The 16,661-nt window shown below is 43.4% G+C and overlaps 1 protein-coding gene across 1 annotated transcript; it reads left to right on the top strand.

Annotated features, from left to right (window-relative positions):
- The first annotated feature begins 47 nt into the window (after positions 1-47).
- On the top strand, positions 48-13,132 carry hook1 (hook microtubule-tethering protein 1). The gene is made up of 22 exons (XM_021604184.2): positions 48-316; positions 2,280-2,365; positions 2,973-3,045; positions 3,352-3,402; positions 3,660-3,792; positions 4,017-4,084; positions 4,329-4,391; positions 4,698-4,781; positions 7,687-7,850; positions 7,927-8,067; positions 8,392-8,593; positions 8,799-8,909; positions 9,066-9,153; positions 9,457-9,529; positions 9,601-9,741; positions 9,849-9,936; positions 10,070-10,101; positions 10,186-10,268; positions 10,354-10,454; positions 10,588-10,689; positions 10,842-10,910; positions 11,020-13,132. The coding sequence occupies exons 1-22, from the start codon at positions 272-274 to the stop codon at positions 11,176-11,178; spliced, it is 2,157 nt and encodes a 718-aa protein (XP_021459859.2). The 5' UTR covers positions 48-271; the 3' UTR covers positions 11,179-13,132.
- The last annotated feature ends 3,529 nt before the right edge of the window (positions 13,133-16,661 follow it).

Below are 16,661 nucleotides of genomic sequence, written 5' to 3'. Positions count from 1 at the left end.
CATTCCTCGTTCTTGCGTTCTTGTGCTCTTTATCGCGTCAATCCCCATCCGTCTAAACCGCGTAACGGAAAACGTCAAAGCGCGAGGCAGTTATTCACGTATGAATTTACGGTGCTTTTACTGCGCAGTGAGCAGGAAACTTATCCATATTACGCAGTTAACGTTATAGATGCAACCCCTGCAGGTGAGGTCAAATGCAGAAGGAAGGGGAACGGTGTTGTTGTTGATGGCAGGTGCATCGGACATATCTGGCCAAACCTGACGGGGAGAAATGGAGACGGACAAAGCGGTGCTGTGTGAGAGCCTTATTATTTGGGTAAGTGCTGTCTGCGATGTCCGCTGTTCAATGCGAGAGCGCTTTAAAGCGTCTGATTGCATGAATTATTTTACTGTGTTTATCGATGACGGTATAATTTACCTGTGGCAGGTAAATTAGTGTCAGGACTAGAGCAATCAGGAAATGGCCACGATTGGAAATCCACCTGTTCTCTCCTATTTATAATTTAGGCCTACAGTAGCCTAATGTTCGCGTATTGATAAACCATTGTCGTCAGCTAGGCTGTAAGAATAGCCTGTATAGAGTATATACGCCGATTAAAATCAATGATTTATGATGGAGTTGAGCGGGGACTAGTGTGGGCGGACTGGAGCTCCGACGTTTTTATAAAAAAAAAATAGGCTACTGATTTCACTACCAAAAGAAAGGCCGGTAATTACACAATACATTGTTCTGATTAATTGCGGACTATTCGTTGGGTGCTGAAATCATTAGTTGTGTTTTAAAAGAAAAATCTTAACTAAAGGTTTGAGCTCCAGGCCTCCCACGCTAGTCGTAGATAAACTCCATCATAAATCGTGGAGTTGAGTTAAATCGGCTATGCGCTGGGTGGGTATTTTATCTGAAACTACAATGCACAAAATGAGCGTTACCTCGTTTCCAGTTTTGTCTTTAGTTCTTTGACACAACGAAAGACAACAATATCCCTGAATTCAGTTGATCCTCATCCGATTTAGGGAGCTAATCTCATTAACTGTTAGATATTTGTGGAATGTTGCTCCTTCGATTATAGCCACTGGCAAGTCAGTAATAATGTCACTTTCATTTGGGTTGATCCTAAACGCCTAATGTGAATTGTCGCACCTGTAGGCTACAGTTTATTGTGCAACCTTAATCCTTACATGGCTTGCAATAATTTAGTAACATTTGAGATCATGTAAATTTGTCTTTAAGTCAGTTAGGCTATTAGGTGAGATTAGATAGTGTGCCAAGTGTTACACCATGTTTCTCTCCTGTAGTGGAGCTTTCTCTCCTCCAGTGTCAATAGGGGACAGAATAGGACTAGGGCTGCATCCCAATAAACTGAAGTGGCTTCCTCCTGTTTTTGGCTATCCTCCTCTTTATCAGGAGCTACCTGAGAGATCTTGCCAAATGAGAGATCTTGCCAAATGGAAGCCCCTTTCTGTTGGACATTCACCCACCATTGTTTTAAAATCTTCTGTGACTGAAATTGAGTGTAAATGAGGGGACAACAAAGACACTCAAGATGCATTTTCCTTGAATGCTGCAAGGGTATAACCAGTACAGTACACACAATGTCAGTGAATTAATAACCACATTGACTTAGTTTCCACAGGCAGCACAATTCTGAACTTTTTCCACTACTCAGAATCAGAATGGGCTTCCTGTGTAAATGCAGCCATTGAGTGGTGGGGAGCACTACAGTTTACCATTGGATGCTAAAGTATAAGTTGAGGGCACAGGACTGGGAAGGCAGTATCTATATTGTATTGGAGGTACAAAGCCTTGATTGCAGTACTTGGTGTGGCAGGTTTGTAGTGAGTGCTCACCAGACACCATGGAGACACAGTCCATTAGGATGACTTATTCACAAGTCCACCATAGCAGAGTAGGGCCTAGACTAGAGTACTGAAGCATGTCTCTCTGGGGCTCTCTCTCTCAGTGACCATACTCATGCACACACAACCACACCTCTTTCTGACCTCAAATGGCAACGCAATGTCTTAACTATTAAAGCAAGAGGAAATCCTCATGGATTGAGAATGACAATTGGGTTTATGTGTTAGGTAGGGCTACTCTGCTACATGTGCATGCCAATGAAATTTAGTTTTTGATGGTTCATGACAGGGTTTGCTCTATGATCAATGCAAGTGGAGATAGAGGAGGCACTGAAATCTGTCTCATTTATGTCCCAGTGTCTTCCCCCTGTCTGTACTCTAATCTATGTCATTAATCTTTGTTTGAATCCATCCCGTCTCAGCTCCAGACCTTTAACACTGGGTCACCATGTACAGCTGTAGCGGAGCTCACCACGGGCGTCGCAATGTCTCAGGCCTTGCATCAGATGTGAGTAACGCACACTGAATGAATCTAAACGTCTTCCCGGTGCCATGTGTTTTCTCTGACAGATGACGCACACATTAATACGCGCCCCTCCGGTGACTCTTGAGATGTGCTCTGACCAATTACTGTCTGTCATATGCGCGCAGGCAAAATGGACCAGGCTGCTGGCAGCATAGAGACAAAAATAGACATGTTTAGAACTGCTAATTGTTCGCAAGCTGAAAGAATGAATGCAATGAATTGATTATTGAATGTTATGATGTACACAGCTTTGCAGAACCAAAACATACACAGCTTCTGCTCAACGAACTCGAGAACGACTCGTTTGGGGTGCTGCAGTTTGAATGATATTTTGCTTATCACTCTCACGGCAGTCAAGCAATGCATTCTGCTAAGAGTCGTTCACAACCTAGTCCGATTGTGGCCTCAACTCGTATCAAATGTACCAAGAAATGATCGTATTTGTATGCCTAGTAATCAACAAATGTACATTGTTTAAAGCACGATTTTACAAGTCTGTCACAAATGACACCTCCAATAAGCCCCTTATGGTGAACGAGTGGCTTGTAGAATTCAATGCTTATGCATGCATGTGTGTTGTGTTTTGCAGAGATCCAGCGTGGTTCAGTAAAAGTTGGCTCGGTCGCATTAAAGAAGATGTTGGGGATAACTGGAGACTCAAAGTACTGAACTCCATACTGACCTCTTTCTGCCCTTCCATTTTCTCCCCTTTTCTCCCTCTTCCTCTCTGACCATTCCTAATTTCCTTTACTATCCTCCCTCGCCAAGTCCCTTCTTCCATTCATTCCTTCCCTCCCCTACTGACCTAAAAACCAGAGTGACTGCTCTCTGTTAGCCCTGTTAGCATTTTAGCCAGCCATTAGCCTTTCAGTGCTATCATCCTCACACCAGAAAAGACTCACTCAGAAATTCGTTGAGGTGTACACTTTGTTTTTCTAAAGTGAAGACTTTATAACTTCTTTCTCCAGATGAACAACCTGAAGAAGATCCTTCAGATGATGGTGGATTACTACAATGAGGTAGGTAGAAACATGTTGAGTTATGTCTCATTGTAACTGTTGTATTCTGTCTATGGCACTAGGTCGTAGCCCAGCAGATCTTAAGACTTCCCCAGTTTGGTTATGAATGGTTATTACCATGGCAGCCTCACAATAGATGTTCTATTCTCTGTTACTTTGTCCTGAGCAAGAAGATCTGACTTCCTCTTGCTAGACCTGGTCCACATTATAACCCTTTATGTCTGGTTAGAGCTGTTATATTCTCTGTCTGTCACTAGGCCCTGAGCCAGCAGATCCAGGAGTTTCCATTGCCAGACCTGGTGAAGGTGGCAGAACACTCAGACCCTGTAGAACTTGGACGACTGCTGCAGCTCATACTGGGCTGTGCTGTCAAATGTGAACGCAAACAAGGTAACACACACACACACACACACGGTGCAGTCCAGCCCCAGAGACTGAACTAGAACGATTCAACAACACTATATTGTTGTATTGCCAAGACAATGACAAAGGAGTTGTCTAAATCTGAAACAGACTGGCACCCAAAACAGAAACTGTGTGTGTGTAATTCCCCCCCACCTCTCCTTTTCTCCATCTTCCCTCCATCCCCCCTCTCTCTCTGTCTCCCCCTGCAGAGTACATCCAGGTCATCATGACTCTGGAGGAGTCCGTACAGCATGTGGTGATGACGGCCATTCAGGAGGTGAGGTTTGGCCTGAGCAGGGCCATTATCTCTGATTGACTTGAAATAGTGTGACATGTACGGTAGGATCTTAGAATTGCCTATAAGTGTTAAAAATACAGTTACCAATACTGTGATTTTGTTAAAGTACATCCATGACTTCTCTTTGGCATTAGAGGGAAAGTAATGGTAGACCACCTGTTGTGTGAATGAGTAGGACTGTAGCTGTCTCTAACCAAACCTGTACCATGTCTCTCTTTGTCAGCTGATGAGTAAAGAGAACATGGCCCAGTTTGGAGCAGAGCCACCGGGGGATGTAGAATCACAGGTGAGAGGAGGAGATCCGCTGTGTTAGGCCTCTAATAATATATATATACATATATATTTGTTGTTGCTGACTGTGCATGTCCCTCTATAGTTGTCACTGGACAACCTGAAACATGAGGTGAGAGGAGATGCACTGTGTTATAGGGATCTAATAGAATGCTGTTGTCTGTATTATAGTTGTTCTTGATTGCGTGTCTCTCCATAGTTGACCGCTTGTCTTAGACTTGTTAGTACTGTGATATTGCTCGTCTCTCCCCGGACCTGCTGAAGTAGAGAAGCTAGCTAGTGTTAAGTGTGTCTCTCTCAGTTGAAGAAGGCTCTTGAGGACCTGGCGGATCTGATGTCAGAGAAGGAGGAACTAGCCCAGCGCTGTCATGAGCTCGACGTACAGGTACACACATACACAAATCCACTTTCTACAGGCCCCCTAACCGACGCATTGAATAAGCTCGCTGCACACAGTCAACTAAATTAGTTCCATCAAGGTTACTGGAATGGATATTAGACTTACCACCATTTAGCTGTCACACACACAACCCTGGTATAGTATAAACATGATATTAATTTAGGATGTTATCCTATCGATATTATTTTTGTTATTGCTACTGTAGGTAGCATTAGCCAGCGCTAGTCGGCTTTACCTGCGGCAAAATATTTTTTATCCTATTTGCTTGTTCTCCATTTTCTTTTTAAATAGTGACCCAACATGTTTTCAGCACTTATTTTCCTGGCTTGTCTCTGCAGCAGACATACAGTGAGCAATATGTTTGGAACATCAAATCACACTATCGAATCTCAATACATATAGAATCGTGAGAATCACAATACATATCGTATTGACACCCAAGTATTGGGATAATATTGTATCGTGAGGTCCCTGGCAATTCCCAGCCCTAGTATAAACTGGGTCTGTTTTATGTGCTATGATGCCAGAGGCCATTGTCTGTGGCTGGTGTAGCAGAAGGGCTGTGGTTTATAGACTGGGCCACTCTGCTTTCCCTTTGCCTGCTCTCTCTGCCGTATCCTGCTCTGCCTGGCTGGGGAAAACACAGGACAGGACAGAACCCTGCTGCTGGTTACTGATTAGGTCAAGTTCATAATAGTCAAGTCCATGTAAAGGTACTGATGCTGTTGAATGGGTCTATCGTCTCGTGTCTACAGATTGAGTTGTTACAGTAGATCACCATTTTCTCTCTTCACGGACACACAAAGGTAAGTCCACATGGCTGCATGGCTGCTCGTCGTTGAGGCAGACTAAACACATCTAACGGTTGGTTGCCGTGGCTGACTAAAATATCTCTATCCTCTATTGCTCTCTGTCACTAACACGTATCTCCAGGTGTGAAATTAAGAATATACGGCATCTCGGCAAAACAAATAGTGGGGCTGCGCCGTACCAGTAAAACATGAGCCTATCACAATAATGAAAACCAAATGTCAAATCTATAGGCTATTACACCATTATTAATCATTACCACATGTCAGAGGCATTATGAATTAGGGAATGGACTTGAAACGGGTGGTATAGCCTACGCTCCAAAATGCGATGTGGTTATATAAGAACGCAGAGGTTAGTGGCCGACACGCAGAGAGTGGATGCATAAATTCTGGCCTAATGAAAAGATGTCTCTTTCCATTCACCACTGTTTGATGTCTGGAAATGTGTTGGGAGTAGATGAACGTGCACAGTAAAGGAAAGGAGCCCTTTTGAAGTGATTGTTTGACAATCGAATGACAGCGTCATGACTGGATGTGTTTATGCAACAATAAAACGTGATACATTTTAAAAGTTAAATGACAAATCTTCAGATCCTATTGAATTAATAGGGATTCTATATGTAATTCTATGATTAGGTGGCAAATATAAAGATCAAGTCAACATAAAAAATTGGAGGCCCCTTACACTTCAGTGTAGTGGTGCCAAGCTTCTAGCAAAATGTATTGCGCTTAGAATTAAAAAGGTATTGTCAAATATTATTAATCCTAATCACAGTTTTTTTTAACATGGGAAATAGAATAAGACAAGTATTGGAAACAATAGAACATTGAAAAATCTAGAAACCAAGCCTGGTCTTCATAGCTGATTTTGAAAAGGCCTTTGAAGTATGACTTTAATTTAAATATAAATGTATGAACTACTTACATTTTCGAGAATTTCTTATACAATGGGTTAAAGTTCGTATAGTGTAGTAACCCCAGGTGTAAAATAGTAATGTCTACTTCTCAGAAAGTATTAAACTGTCAAGAGGCGTAAAACAAGGTTGTCCACTATCTGCATATCTATTAATTATGGCGATAGAAATGTTAGCTATTAAAACTAGATCCAATATCAAGGGGCTCAATCAAAGGCTTAAAAACAAAGGTGTTATTGTACGCTAACGACTGTTTTCTTTTAAATCTGCAATATAGATCCCTACACAACCTCAGAGGATCTAGATCATTTCTAGATTACAACCAAACTATAATATTACGTATTGGATCACAAAAAAATACAACTTTGATATTACTGTGTAGTTTACCAATAAAATGATCTGAGTGTGAAGTGGACTTATTCAGTATTCATATCGAAAAATAAATTGTCAATACATTTTAATAGAAAGTTAGCAAAAATAGGTAAGATCTTGCTATAATGGAAAGGTGAATACTTGTCTATTTGTGGAAAAATCACCTTGATGAATTATTTAGTCATACCGCTGACCTATTTACTGATGGCCCTGCCTACACCGGACAACTTATTTTTGCTCATAATTTAAAAAATGTTTCCACTTTATTTGGAACGGCAGGCCAGCCAAAATTTAAACGAGCCTATTTACAGTACATTCGTAAAGTATTCAGACCCCTTGACTTTTTCCACATTTTGTTACGTAACAGCCTTATTCTAAAATGGATAAAATTGTTTTCCCCCCTCGTCAATCTACACACAATACCCCATATTGACAAAGAAAAGCGTTTTTTTAATTACATTTTTGCAAATGTATTACAAATAAAGTGATATCATTTTTACTTAAGTATTCAGACCCTTTACTCGTGTGTGTGTGTGTGTGTGTGTGCGCACTATTCCCAGTTATTGTCTCTGGCATAAACCATGACTAATGAACATAGAGGAGAGAGTGTGTGTGTGAGGGAGGTAAACTAACCAGCCATTCAACCTATTCACTTTCTCATTCTGCATGCATATGTGAACATTTGTGTTGTACCACCGTATTGGATGAACTGTAAAACATGGTGGATTTGATAGTTATGTTAGCACTACTAATTTTGAGATTGAAACACAGCCCACCTCTGACCCTGGTCAGGTGACAGTCCTTCAGGAGGAGCGGAACAGCCTATTAGCTGAGAACGATGTGCTGACGGACCGAGCCAATCAGCTGGACGCGTTTGATGACCCAAGCACGCCCTCCGGACGGAAACACAGCCAGCTACAGATACAGCTAGAGACACTACAGGAGGAGAACTTCAGGTGTGTGTGTCAGTGAAAACACATTGCACTGGGATGACGCTTACAGATATCACTCTCTCTCTCTGTGTGTGTGTAGGTTAGAGGCAGCTAAGGATGACTACCGGATCCACTGTGAGGAGTTGGAGAAGCAGCTGATCGAGGTCCAGCATCGTAACGACGAACTTACTAGCCTGGCCGAGGAGTCACGAGCACTTAAAGACGAACTCGACATCCTCAGGTGTGTGTATGGTGCCATTCCAGGTCGTCTTTATTGCAGTTGTGCTGCATGGATGTGAAAAGACGACCTGTAATGACTCCACCACCTCTCTCTTAATCCTATCTGTAGTCTGTGCTGTCTGCATTGGCTAACAAGCTAATCAGAAGACCCTGCCATCAATTGAGTTGATGGAATACTGGTGTATAAGTGGGAGACAGGAAGTGGTTAGTTAGAAGCAAGGGTAGACCAGTGAGAATGTGTTTGTTTTGGTCCTTCGCGGTGCCCGTTTTATTTATTTCTCTTTTTATAAATTGAATGAAATGAAATTCTCTGTTTTGTGTATAGGAGCTGTTCAGACCGTGCTGTGAAGCTGGAGGCATCAGTGGAGACATACAGGCGTAAACTGGAAGACCTGGGAGATCTGAGGAGACAAGTCAAACTGCTGGAGGAGAAGAACATGACCTACATGCACAACACTGTCAGTCTGGAGGAGGAGCTACGCAAGGCTAACACTGCCCGCGCACAGCTAGAGACATACAAGAGACAGGTGAGATATACTAGAGACAGGATCATTCCTGAAGTTGTCCCCTCCCTTTTGCACTATAGATCTGACAGCGCTGGGTTGGGGAAAACATGGCGGAACTCTGAAGCTTTTGCCCTCACCTACCAAGTCGTCTCTGAGGAGACATCATTTTGGAAGGACAAAAAGCCAATCAGGGGGCTTACTAAAGCTATTTCCTGTTTCCTGCCAGGTCCAGGAGCTGCACCGGAAGTTGTCAGAGGAGTCTCGGCGGGCAGATAACCTGGCCTACGAGATGAAGAAGTTTGAGGAGAAATACGACGCTGTGATGAAGGAGAAAGAGGTACGGACTGGATCCCAACACTTTCTACTGCAACCTACCTGGTCCCTCTGATATGCAAACACAGTAGGGGAAGGAGCTAAGGAATGTTTTGGACAAGGCAATAGTCTGATGCTATTGGCTTATCTCCTCTCTGTCTCCTGATGTTGACGTCATTAGAAGATCATCATTGAGCGAGACTCTTTGAAGGAGACCAATGAGGAGCTACGCTGTAACCAGGCTCAACAAGACCAGCTCCGACAAGCAGGTAGCTCATTGGACCATCGCATTGACAATGTAGACTGGCTGTTTGGTGCTGTGTGATTGGAAAGTGAAGGTTTCTTTGATAAATGGTGTGGGCACATTCGACATTGCTGCTGACTTTAAATGGGAGTTGAGACTAACTGATCTACAAATCACATTGCTTCATAAATAACTATTAATGTTATTTGTAAATCAGTCACAATTGACCCATGATACATCACAGTTTTGATGCTTTCCAACACGGTCTGTGTCTCTCTGAGGCTTACAGATACACATGGTTACTGATCTGATCTCTCACTCTTCACAGGGATGGCAGGGATGCCAGCTGGCAGTCCAAGCCATGATAACCTTGCTGCTGAAATCCTACCTATAGAGTACAGGTAATCATTTAATAATTGTGTTTTGCGTGTGAGTCGCTGACTGCACTAACTGTGTGTCCTTGTCCATACAGGGAGAAGTTTATCCGGCTCCAGCATGAGAATAAGATGTTGCGTGTGCAGCAGGAGGGATCAGAGAATGAGAAGATCTCTGAACTACAGACACTGCTAGAGGAGGCACACCGATCACGCTCTGAACTGGACACTGAGAACAGGTGTGTCGGTGGCACTAGCTGGCTCACATTTTCACTTGTACTGTCTTGGATGTTTTTACTTTCTAGTTGATGGTATTCTACTTCCTGTGTGTGTGACGTACTTCCAGGTTAAACCGGGAGAGAGTCACTGAGCTGCAACAGCAGGTAGAGGATCTACAGAAAAGCCTACAGGGCCAAGGGGCCAAGACTGATGACGTGAGTTACACACTAGACAGTACATGCATAGACTTTACGCATACTGTTATGTCAAACATTAACCCTACATACTGTACAGGAGCAGCTCTAAGGTAACGGTAGCTGTGTTCTCTTCCAACTGCTCTATTTTCAGTCTCACCTGAAGAGGAAACTGGATGCTCATATGTAAGTATGGTGCATACCGCTTTGTGAGACCTCCATGTTGCTCCAAAGAGATCGATGCATAAAATAAGGTGTTTTATTACCCAGGGTGCAACTGAATGAGGCACAGGATGAGATCATGAAGAAGAAAGAACTGCTGGAGGACCTGCAGCCAGACAACACACAGACCTGTGAGTACAACTGTAACACAACCATAACATTGGCAGTAATGTTTTCAGAGAGCCCCAGTGAGTGGTGTCTGTGTCTGTCCCTTAGCTCTGAGACTGGAGGAGCTGATGGCTGCTCTGAAGAAGAAGGATGATGATATGAGAGCCATGGAGGAGAGATACAAGATGTATCTGGAGAAGGCACGCAACGTGAGTTGTCATTCCTTCCGCTCTTATCCAACTAGCAGCTGGACAAAAAGTGTGGAAAAAGATAATGTCTCTATTTGGTTTTGCTCTCACCCGCAATGTCTGATGAAGCCCTCGGTCTCTTTCTGTGCTGTAGGTGATCCGTGCATTGGACCCCAAGCTGAACCCAGCCACAGCAGAGATCCAGGCTCTGAAGAACCAGCTGATGGACAGAGACAAGAGGATCCTCAGTCTGGAGGTAACGCTGACCTTTAAACCCTGGCCTCTCCTTAACCCTCAGCCAGGAGGCACTCATTCACAGGAGGATCTATAATATAATACTATAATACTCTATAATACTCAACCTCTGGTATTGATAGTCTTTTACTCTCTCTGTCTTTCCCTCTGTAGAGGGAGTGTGAGCAGGCAAAGCTGAGAGAGTATGAGGAGAAGCTGATTGTAACAGCATGGTACAACAAGGTTAGAACATGAAATCTGAATAGATGCACATTAGACCTCATATTTCCTTTGAAAATGAATGACAGGAATGCACAGTTAACATTTGTAATCTCTCTTCCACTCCCTCCAGAGTCTGAGCTTCCAGAAGCTGGCGATCGAGGCCCGTCTGGGGGGTCGCTCCACCTCTATGGTGCCCCCCGGTCAGTCCTTCCTGTCCCAGCAGCGCCAGGTCACCAACGCCACCCGCAGGACTCTCTCTGTCAGCATGCCTGCCACCACCTCTAACTAGACCTGGGATGGGTGACTACTTAGGTGGGCCACCGTGTATGCAGGCTAAAGTTAGACCATGATTAGTTTAATAAGGTGTGTTCGTGCTGGGCCGGAACAGAAGCCTGCTGACATGGCAGCCTGCTGTCATGGCGGCCCACTAAGACCGGGGTCTCCCACATCTGAAGGAAACAAACAAATGGCTCCTCTCTCACTCCCTTCCACAAGTGCACACTCAAGTGACCTTAAGCACACTAGCTTTCAGCCCCTGGGGAGGGGACAAGCATGCACTGACTGATGTGAACATGAGCACTTGGTCTAGTTAGGTTCCCTCTTCCTCACTGATACACTGTACTGTAATATACCCCACAGTAGCACACAACAGCACGGTTGCTTATAATCACCTGGAATGAGTTTGGTCTGAGTTGACAACCCTATCCACATGCTTTATTAGCTTTAGCCTAGCACAGAACACTGACTGAGCCCTTCAATATACCTGTGTTAGTCTAGATAGCATCAAGCTCTGACTGGAATGCCTATTGAACGAACCTTGATCTCGACATCCTGACACGCTGTATATTGAGTCCGGGATATGTCATTTATTCCGTCTATGAATGCGCAAGAAAATACAATTGGAGCTTGTAAGACATGTGGTCTTTAAATGGCTTATTTGAATGCTATTACCAGCTGAATATAAGTGATATTCTAAAATGTTTTCATACTTTACAAAATGAAGAATCAACAACACTATGCAGTTAAAGGATGTAACAAACACCCTATTAACCATTGGACTACAGAGAGAGTTTGACCTCTGATCTTCCTCCTCTGTGTTGTCACAATCACCAGGGATGAATGGAGCACAGATAACTGAGAAATAGGTGTATTTGGTGCTGGCCACCAAACGTCCATAACTAGTTTCTTACACAAAAGTAGGAAGTCTATACTGCAGACCTGTGTCAATATCCTGTGATGTCATACTGACATATATCTCTGGTGCGGCAGCCTAGAATCAATTAATCAAATCAGAAATCCAGGACTATTTATGGTATTTATTTTCTGTGTGTTAACTGTGATCTGTACTAGAATTTACTGCATGCTCTAACGGAATACTGTTGGGCCTTTATATTCTCTGAATGTCTTGTCTAGATGAGTAGTAAGGTTTCAACAGTATAATCTATACAGCACTACTGTTATCAGGGTTCAAACACCAGCTTGGCATTTATGGGCCAGTTTCACAGACCCAGATTAAATTAGTTAGGTTATGAAATGTGGATTAATTAAACCTTGTCCTGGATGTATTGCATCTGCAATTGTGGACACAGCTCCTAGATTTTAATATTATTCCTCTCTGATGAAGTGAAAATGTTGTGACAACCTTTTTGAATGTCTTTAAATTTGTTTGGGCACATTAGCCTTCCTCTGTACCCACAACGCATTTGGGGATTGAGTTTGATGCATCTTGGCTTGAGGTGCACTGGGATAACTGAATGAAACAATCGTCTCTTTAAAATAGCTATCCACTGATGTTATGATCCCTACTGGGTTGGATTGTTAGCCTTATAGTGAGGCTTACTTTAGCTCAAGGCAAGCAATTAGCTAGATGTTGGATTTGCTGTTTTGAGAAAATGTGAAATTCTTATGTCATGTGCTGCTGCTTACATTTTATACACACACTTCAGCTAAAATTATTTGGACTCTAGAGCAGCGTACAAAGCTGATTTCACGGCATAGTTTTTTAAAACTTTTTTGCAGTGGATAGTACTTGTACGTCTACTGATTCACATACATACAATGCCATGTATACAGAGATCAGCGCAGCACTAGGAAATGAGATCTGAACAACGCTGTTTGGATAGTAGGCTACTTGTTGATTGTGTTAGTGGGAAAATAAGTGTGAATAATGAAAGATAAGTCTGAAGGCCTTTTCATGTCGTGTACAGAATAAAGTCTTTTCAAAGCGTTGAGTTCGTTATGGACTGAGAGTGGGCTAGTCACATTCTTTGTGGAATTCATTTCTATTTTTACTCCTCACTTTCTATTCAAAACCAAAAGTGACCCTCCATAACACATATAGGCATTGCTCACATTTCTTAAAGCAAACCTTGTCTAACTTGCCAGCTATGCTTTGTTACTGCTACATTGACACTTGGATACAATAGGCTATAGGCCTACATTTAAACTATATAGAAAATGTTAATGTAAAGATTGTTTTACATTCCTTACTCCTTTCACTATGTCCAGTATGTTCATTAGAAACTGATGCTCTCTTTACCCACGTGCCGAATACAACAGGTAGACCTGACCGAGAAATGTTTCTTACAAGCCCTTAACAATGCAGTTAAGAACAATAAAAGAGCAACAATAAAATGAGGCTATATACAGGGGGTACTGGTACCAAGTCAATGTGCGAGGGGGGGGGGGGGGGGGTAATTTCATTGAACATTTGTTTCACCATCATTAGCGTTGTTGATCTGCAATATAGTAGTACCAGTTCTGGCCCAAAGGTAGAGGTGTACCACATTTACCTTTTGTATGTAGATGTTTCTGGGGGCATTTAATGGTCCTGAAATACTGCTCTGCTTGTCATGGCACATTTCACCATCCAACTGTTACGTAAAAATCAATCATAGATTAGCCTCTGAACTGGAAAGACCAACTTTGATGGCTGGACCATGTATAATGGGAGTTAACCATTTCAATACACACACAGATTTACAGTATTTGTATTCACTTGACTGACTTGAGTCCTGTTAAAGAGCCCTTTGTGTAAGCATTTTGTGATGGCCCCTGACCAGAGAGAGAACGGACAGCTTTGTTTAAACTGGGTTTTATGTCAGTTATGTAACTTGATGTTCTAACTCTGTTTAGATAAATGACTGTATGAATGAAACAGGGCTGCTCTTCTTGATAAAGAAAATAATGAAACATTCACAGGTGTTTGAAAACAAAATACAACTTTTTTTTGGGTGGGGGGACATAATTACTTCAGCAGGAAGGTTCATAAGGCACATAAAGATGCCATTGTGATTAGATTCATGAGGCACATTGTATTTTACATACAGAATGCCGCAGATATACAGTATATCTTTAGATCTAGAGTGTTCTAACAAACCGTGGCATAGATCTGGAAGGGGTTCTTACAAACCATGGCGTAGCTCTGGAAGGGGTTCTAACAAACCGTGGCATAGATCTGGAAGGGGTTCTAACAAACCATGGCATAGATCTGGAAGGGGTTCTAACAAACCGTGGCATAGATCTGGAAGGGGTTCTAACAAACCGTGGCATAGATTTGGAAGGGGTTCTAACAAAACGTGGCCTAGATCTGGAAGGGGTTCTAACAAACCCTGTCGTAGATCTGGAAGAGGTTCTAACAAACCGTGTCGTAAATCTGGAAGGGGTTCTAACAAACCGTGTCGTAGATCTGGAAGAGGTTCTAACAAACCGTGTCGTAGATCTGGAAGGAGTTCTAACAAACCGTGGCGTAGATCTGGAAGGGGTTCTAACAAACCGTGGCGTAGATCTGGAAGGGGTTCTAACAAACCGTGTCGTAGATCTGGAAGGGGTTCTAACAAACCGTGTCGTAGATCTGGAAGGGGTTCTAACAAACCGTGTCGTAGATCTGGAAGGGGTTCTAACAAACCGTGTTGTAGATCTGGAAGGGGTTGTAACAAACCGTGACGTAGATCTGGAAGGGGTTCTAACAAACCGTGTCGTAGATCTGGAAGGGGTTGTAACAAACCGTGTCGTAGATCTGGAAGGGGTTGTAACAAACCGTGTCGTAAATCTGGAAGAGGTTCTAACAAACCGTGTTGTAGATCTGGAAGGGGTTGTAACAAACCATGGCATAGATCTGGAAGGGGTTGTAACAAACCGTGTCGTAGATCTGGAAGGGGTTCTAACAAACCGTGTCGTAGATCTGGAAGGGGTTCTAACAAACCGTGTCGTAGATCTGGAAGGGGTTCTAACAAACCGCGTTGTAGATCTGGAAGGGGTTGTAACAAACCGTGTCGTAGATCTGGAAGGGGTTCTAACAAACCGTGTCGTAGATCTGGAAGGGGTTGTAACAAACCGTGGCGTAGATCTGGAAGGGGTTCTAACAAACCGTGTCGTAAATCTGGAAGGGGTTGTAACAATCCGTGTCGTAGATCTGGAAGGGGTTCTAACAAACCGTGTCGTAGATCTGGAAGAGGTTCTAACAAACCGTGTCGTAGATCTGGAAGGGGTTCTAACAAACCGTGTCGTAGATCTGGAAGGGGTTGTAACAAACCGTGGCGTGGATTTGGAAGGGGTTCTAACAAACCGTGTCATAGATCTGGAAGGGGTTGTAACAAACCGTGTCGTAGATCTGGAAGGGGTTCTAACAAACCATGTCGTAGATCTGGAAGGGGTTCTAACAAACCGTGGCGTAGATGTGGAAGGGGTTCTAACAAACCGTGGCGTAGATCTGGAAGGGATTCTAACAAACCGTGGCGTAGATCTGGAAGGGGTTCTCGCAAACTGTGTTGTAGATCTGGAAGGGGTTGTAACAAACCATGGCATAGATCTGGAAGGGGTTCTAACAAACCATGGCATAGATCTGGAAAGGGTTCTAACAAACCATGGCATAGATCTGGAAGGGGTTCTAACAAACCATGGCATAGATCTGGAAGGGGTTCTCGCAAACTGTGTTGTAGATCTGGAAGGGGTTGTAACAAACCATGGCATAGATCTGGAAGGGGTTCTAACAAACCGTGTCGTATATTTGGAAGGGGTTCTAACAAACCGTGTCGTAGATCTGGAAGGGGTTGTAACAAACCGTGTCGTAGATCTGGAAGGGGTTGTAACAAACCATGTCGTAGATCTGGAAGGGGTTCTAACAAACCGTGTCGTAGATCTGGAAGGGGTTCTAATAAACTGTGTTGTAGATCTGGAAGGGGTTGTAGCAAACCATGGCATAGATCTGGAAGGGGTTCTAACAAACCGTGGCGTAGATCTGGAAGGGGTTCTAACAAGCCGTGGCGTTGATCTGGAAGGGGTTGTAACAAACCATGGCATAGATCTGGAAGGGGTTGTAACAAACCATGGCATAGATCTGGAAGGGGTTCTAACAAACCGTGGCGTAGATCTGGAAGGGGTTCTAACAAACCGTGGCGTAGATCTGGAAGGGGTTCTAACAAACCGTGGCGTAGATCTGGAAGGGGTTCTAACAAACCGTGGCGTTGATCTGGAAGGGGTTGTAACAAACCGTGGCGTAGATCTGGAAGGGATTCTAACAAACCATGTTGTAGATCTGGAAGGGGTTGTAACAAACTGTGTCGTAGATCTGGAAGGGGTTGTAACAAACCGTGGCGTTGATCTGGAAGGGGTTCTAACAAGCCGTGGCGTTGATCTGGAAGGGGTTGTAACAAACCGTGTCGTAGACCTGGAAGGGGTTCTAACAAGCCGTGGCGTCTATCTAAGCGTTCTAATGAGCCTTGACATACAGTCAATCTTGAAAGGGAGGGGCGAAATCATAGTTCCCACGTT

The sequence above is a fragment of the Oncorhynchus mykiss genome, chromosome 5 (genome assembly GCF_013265735.2).
Source record: "Oncorhynchus mykiss isolate Arlee chromosome 5, USDA_OmykA_1.1, whole genome shotgun sequence".
NCBI classification, from domain to species: Eukaryota; Metazoa; Chordata; class Actinopteri; order Salmoniformes; family Salmonidae; genus Oncorhynchus; species Oncorhynchus mykiss.
The sequence above is the reverse complement of the archived record's forward strand: the minus strand, read 5'-3'. Positions and strand labels throughout refer to the sequence as shown.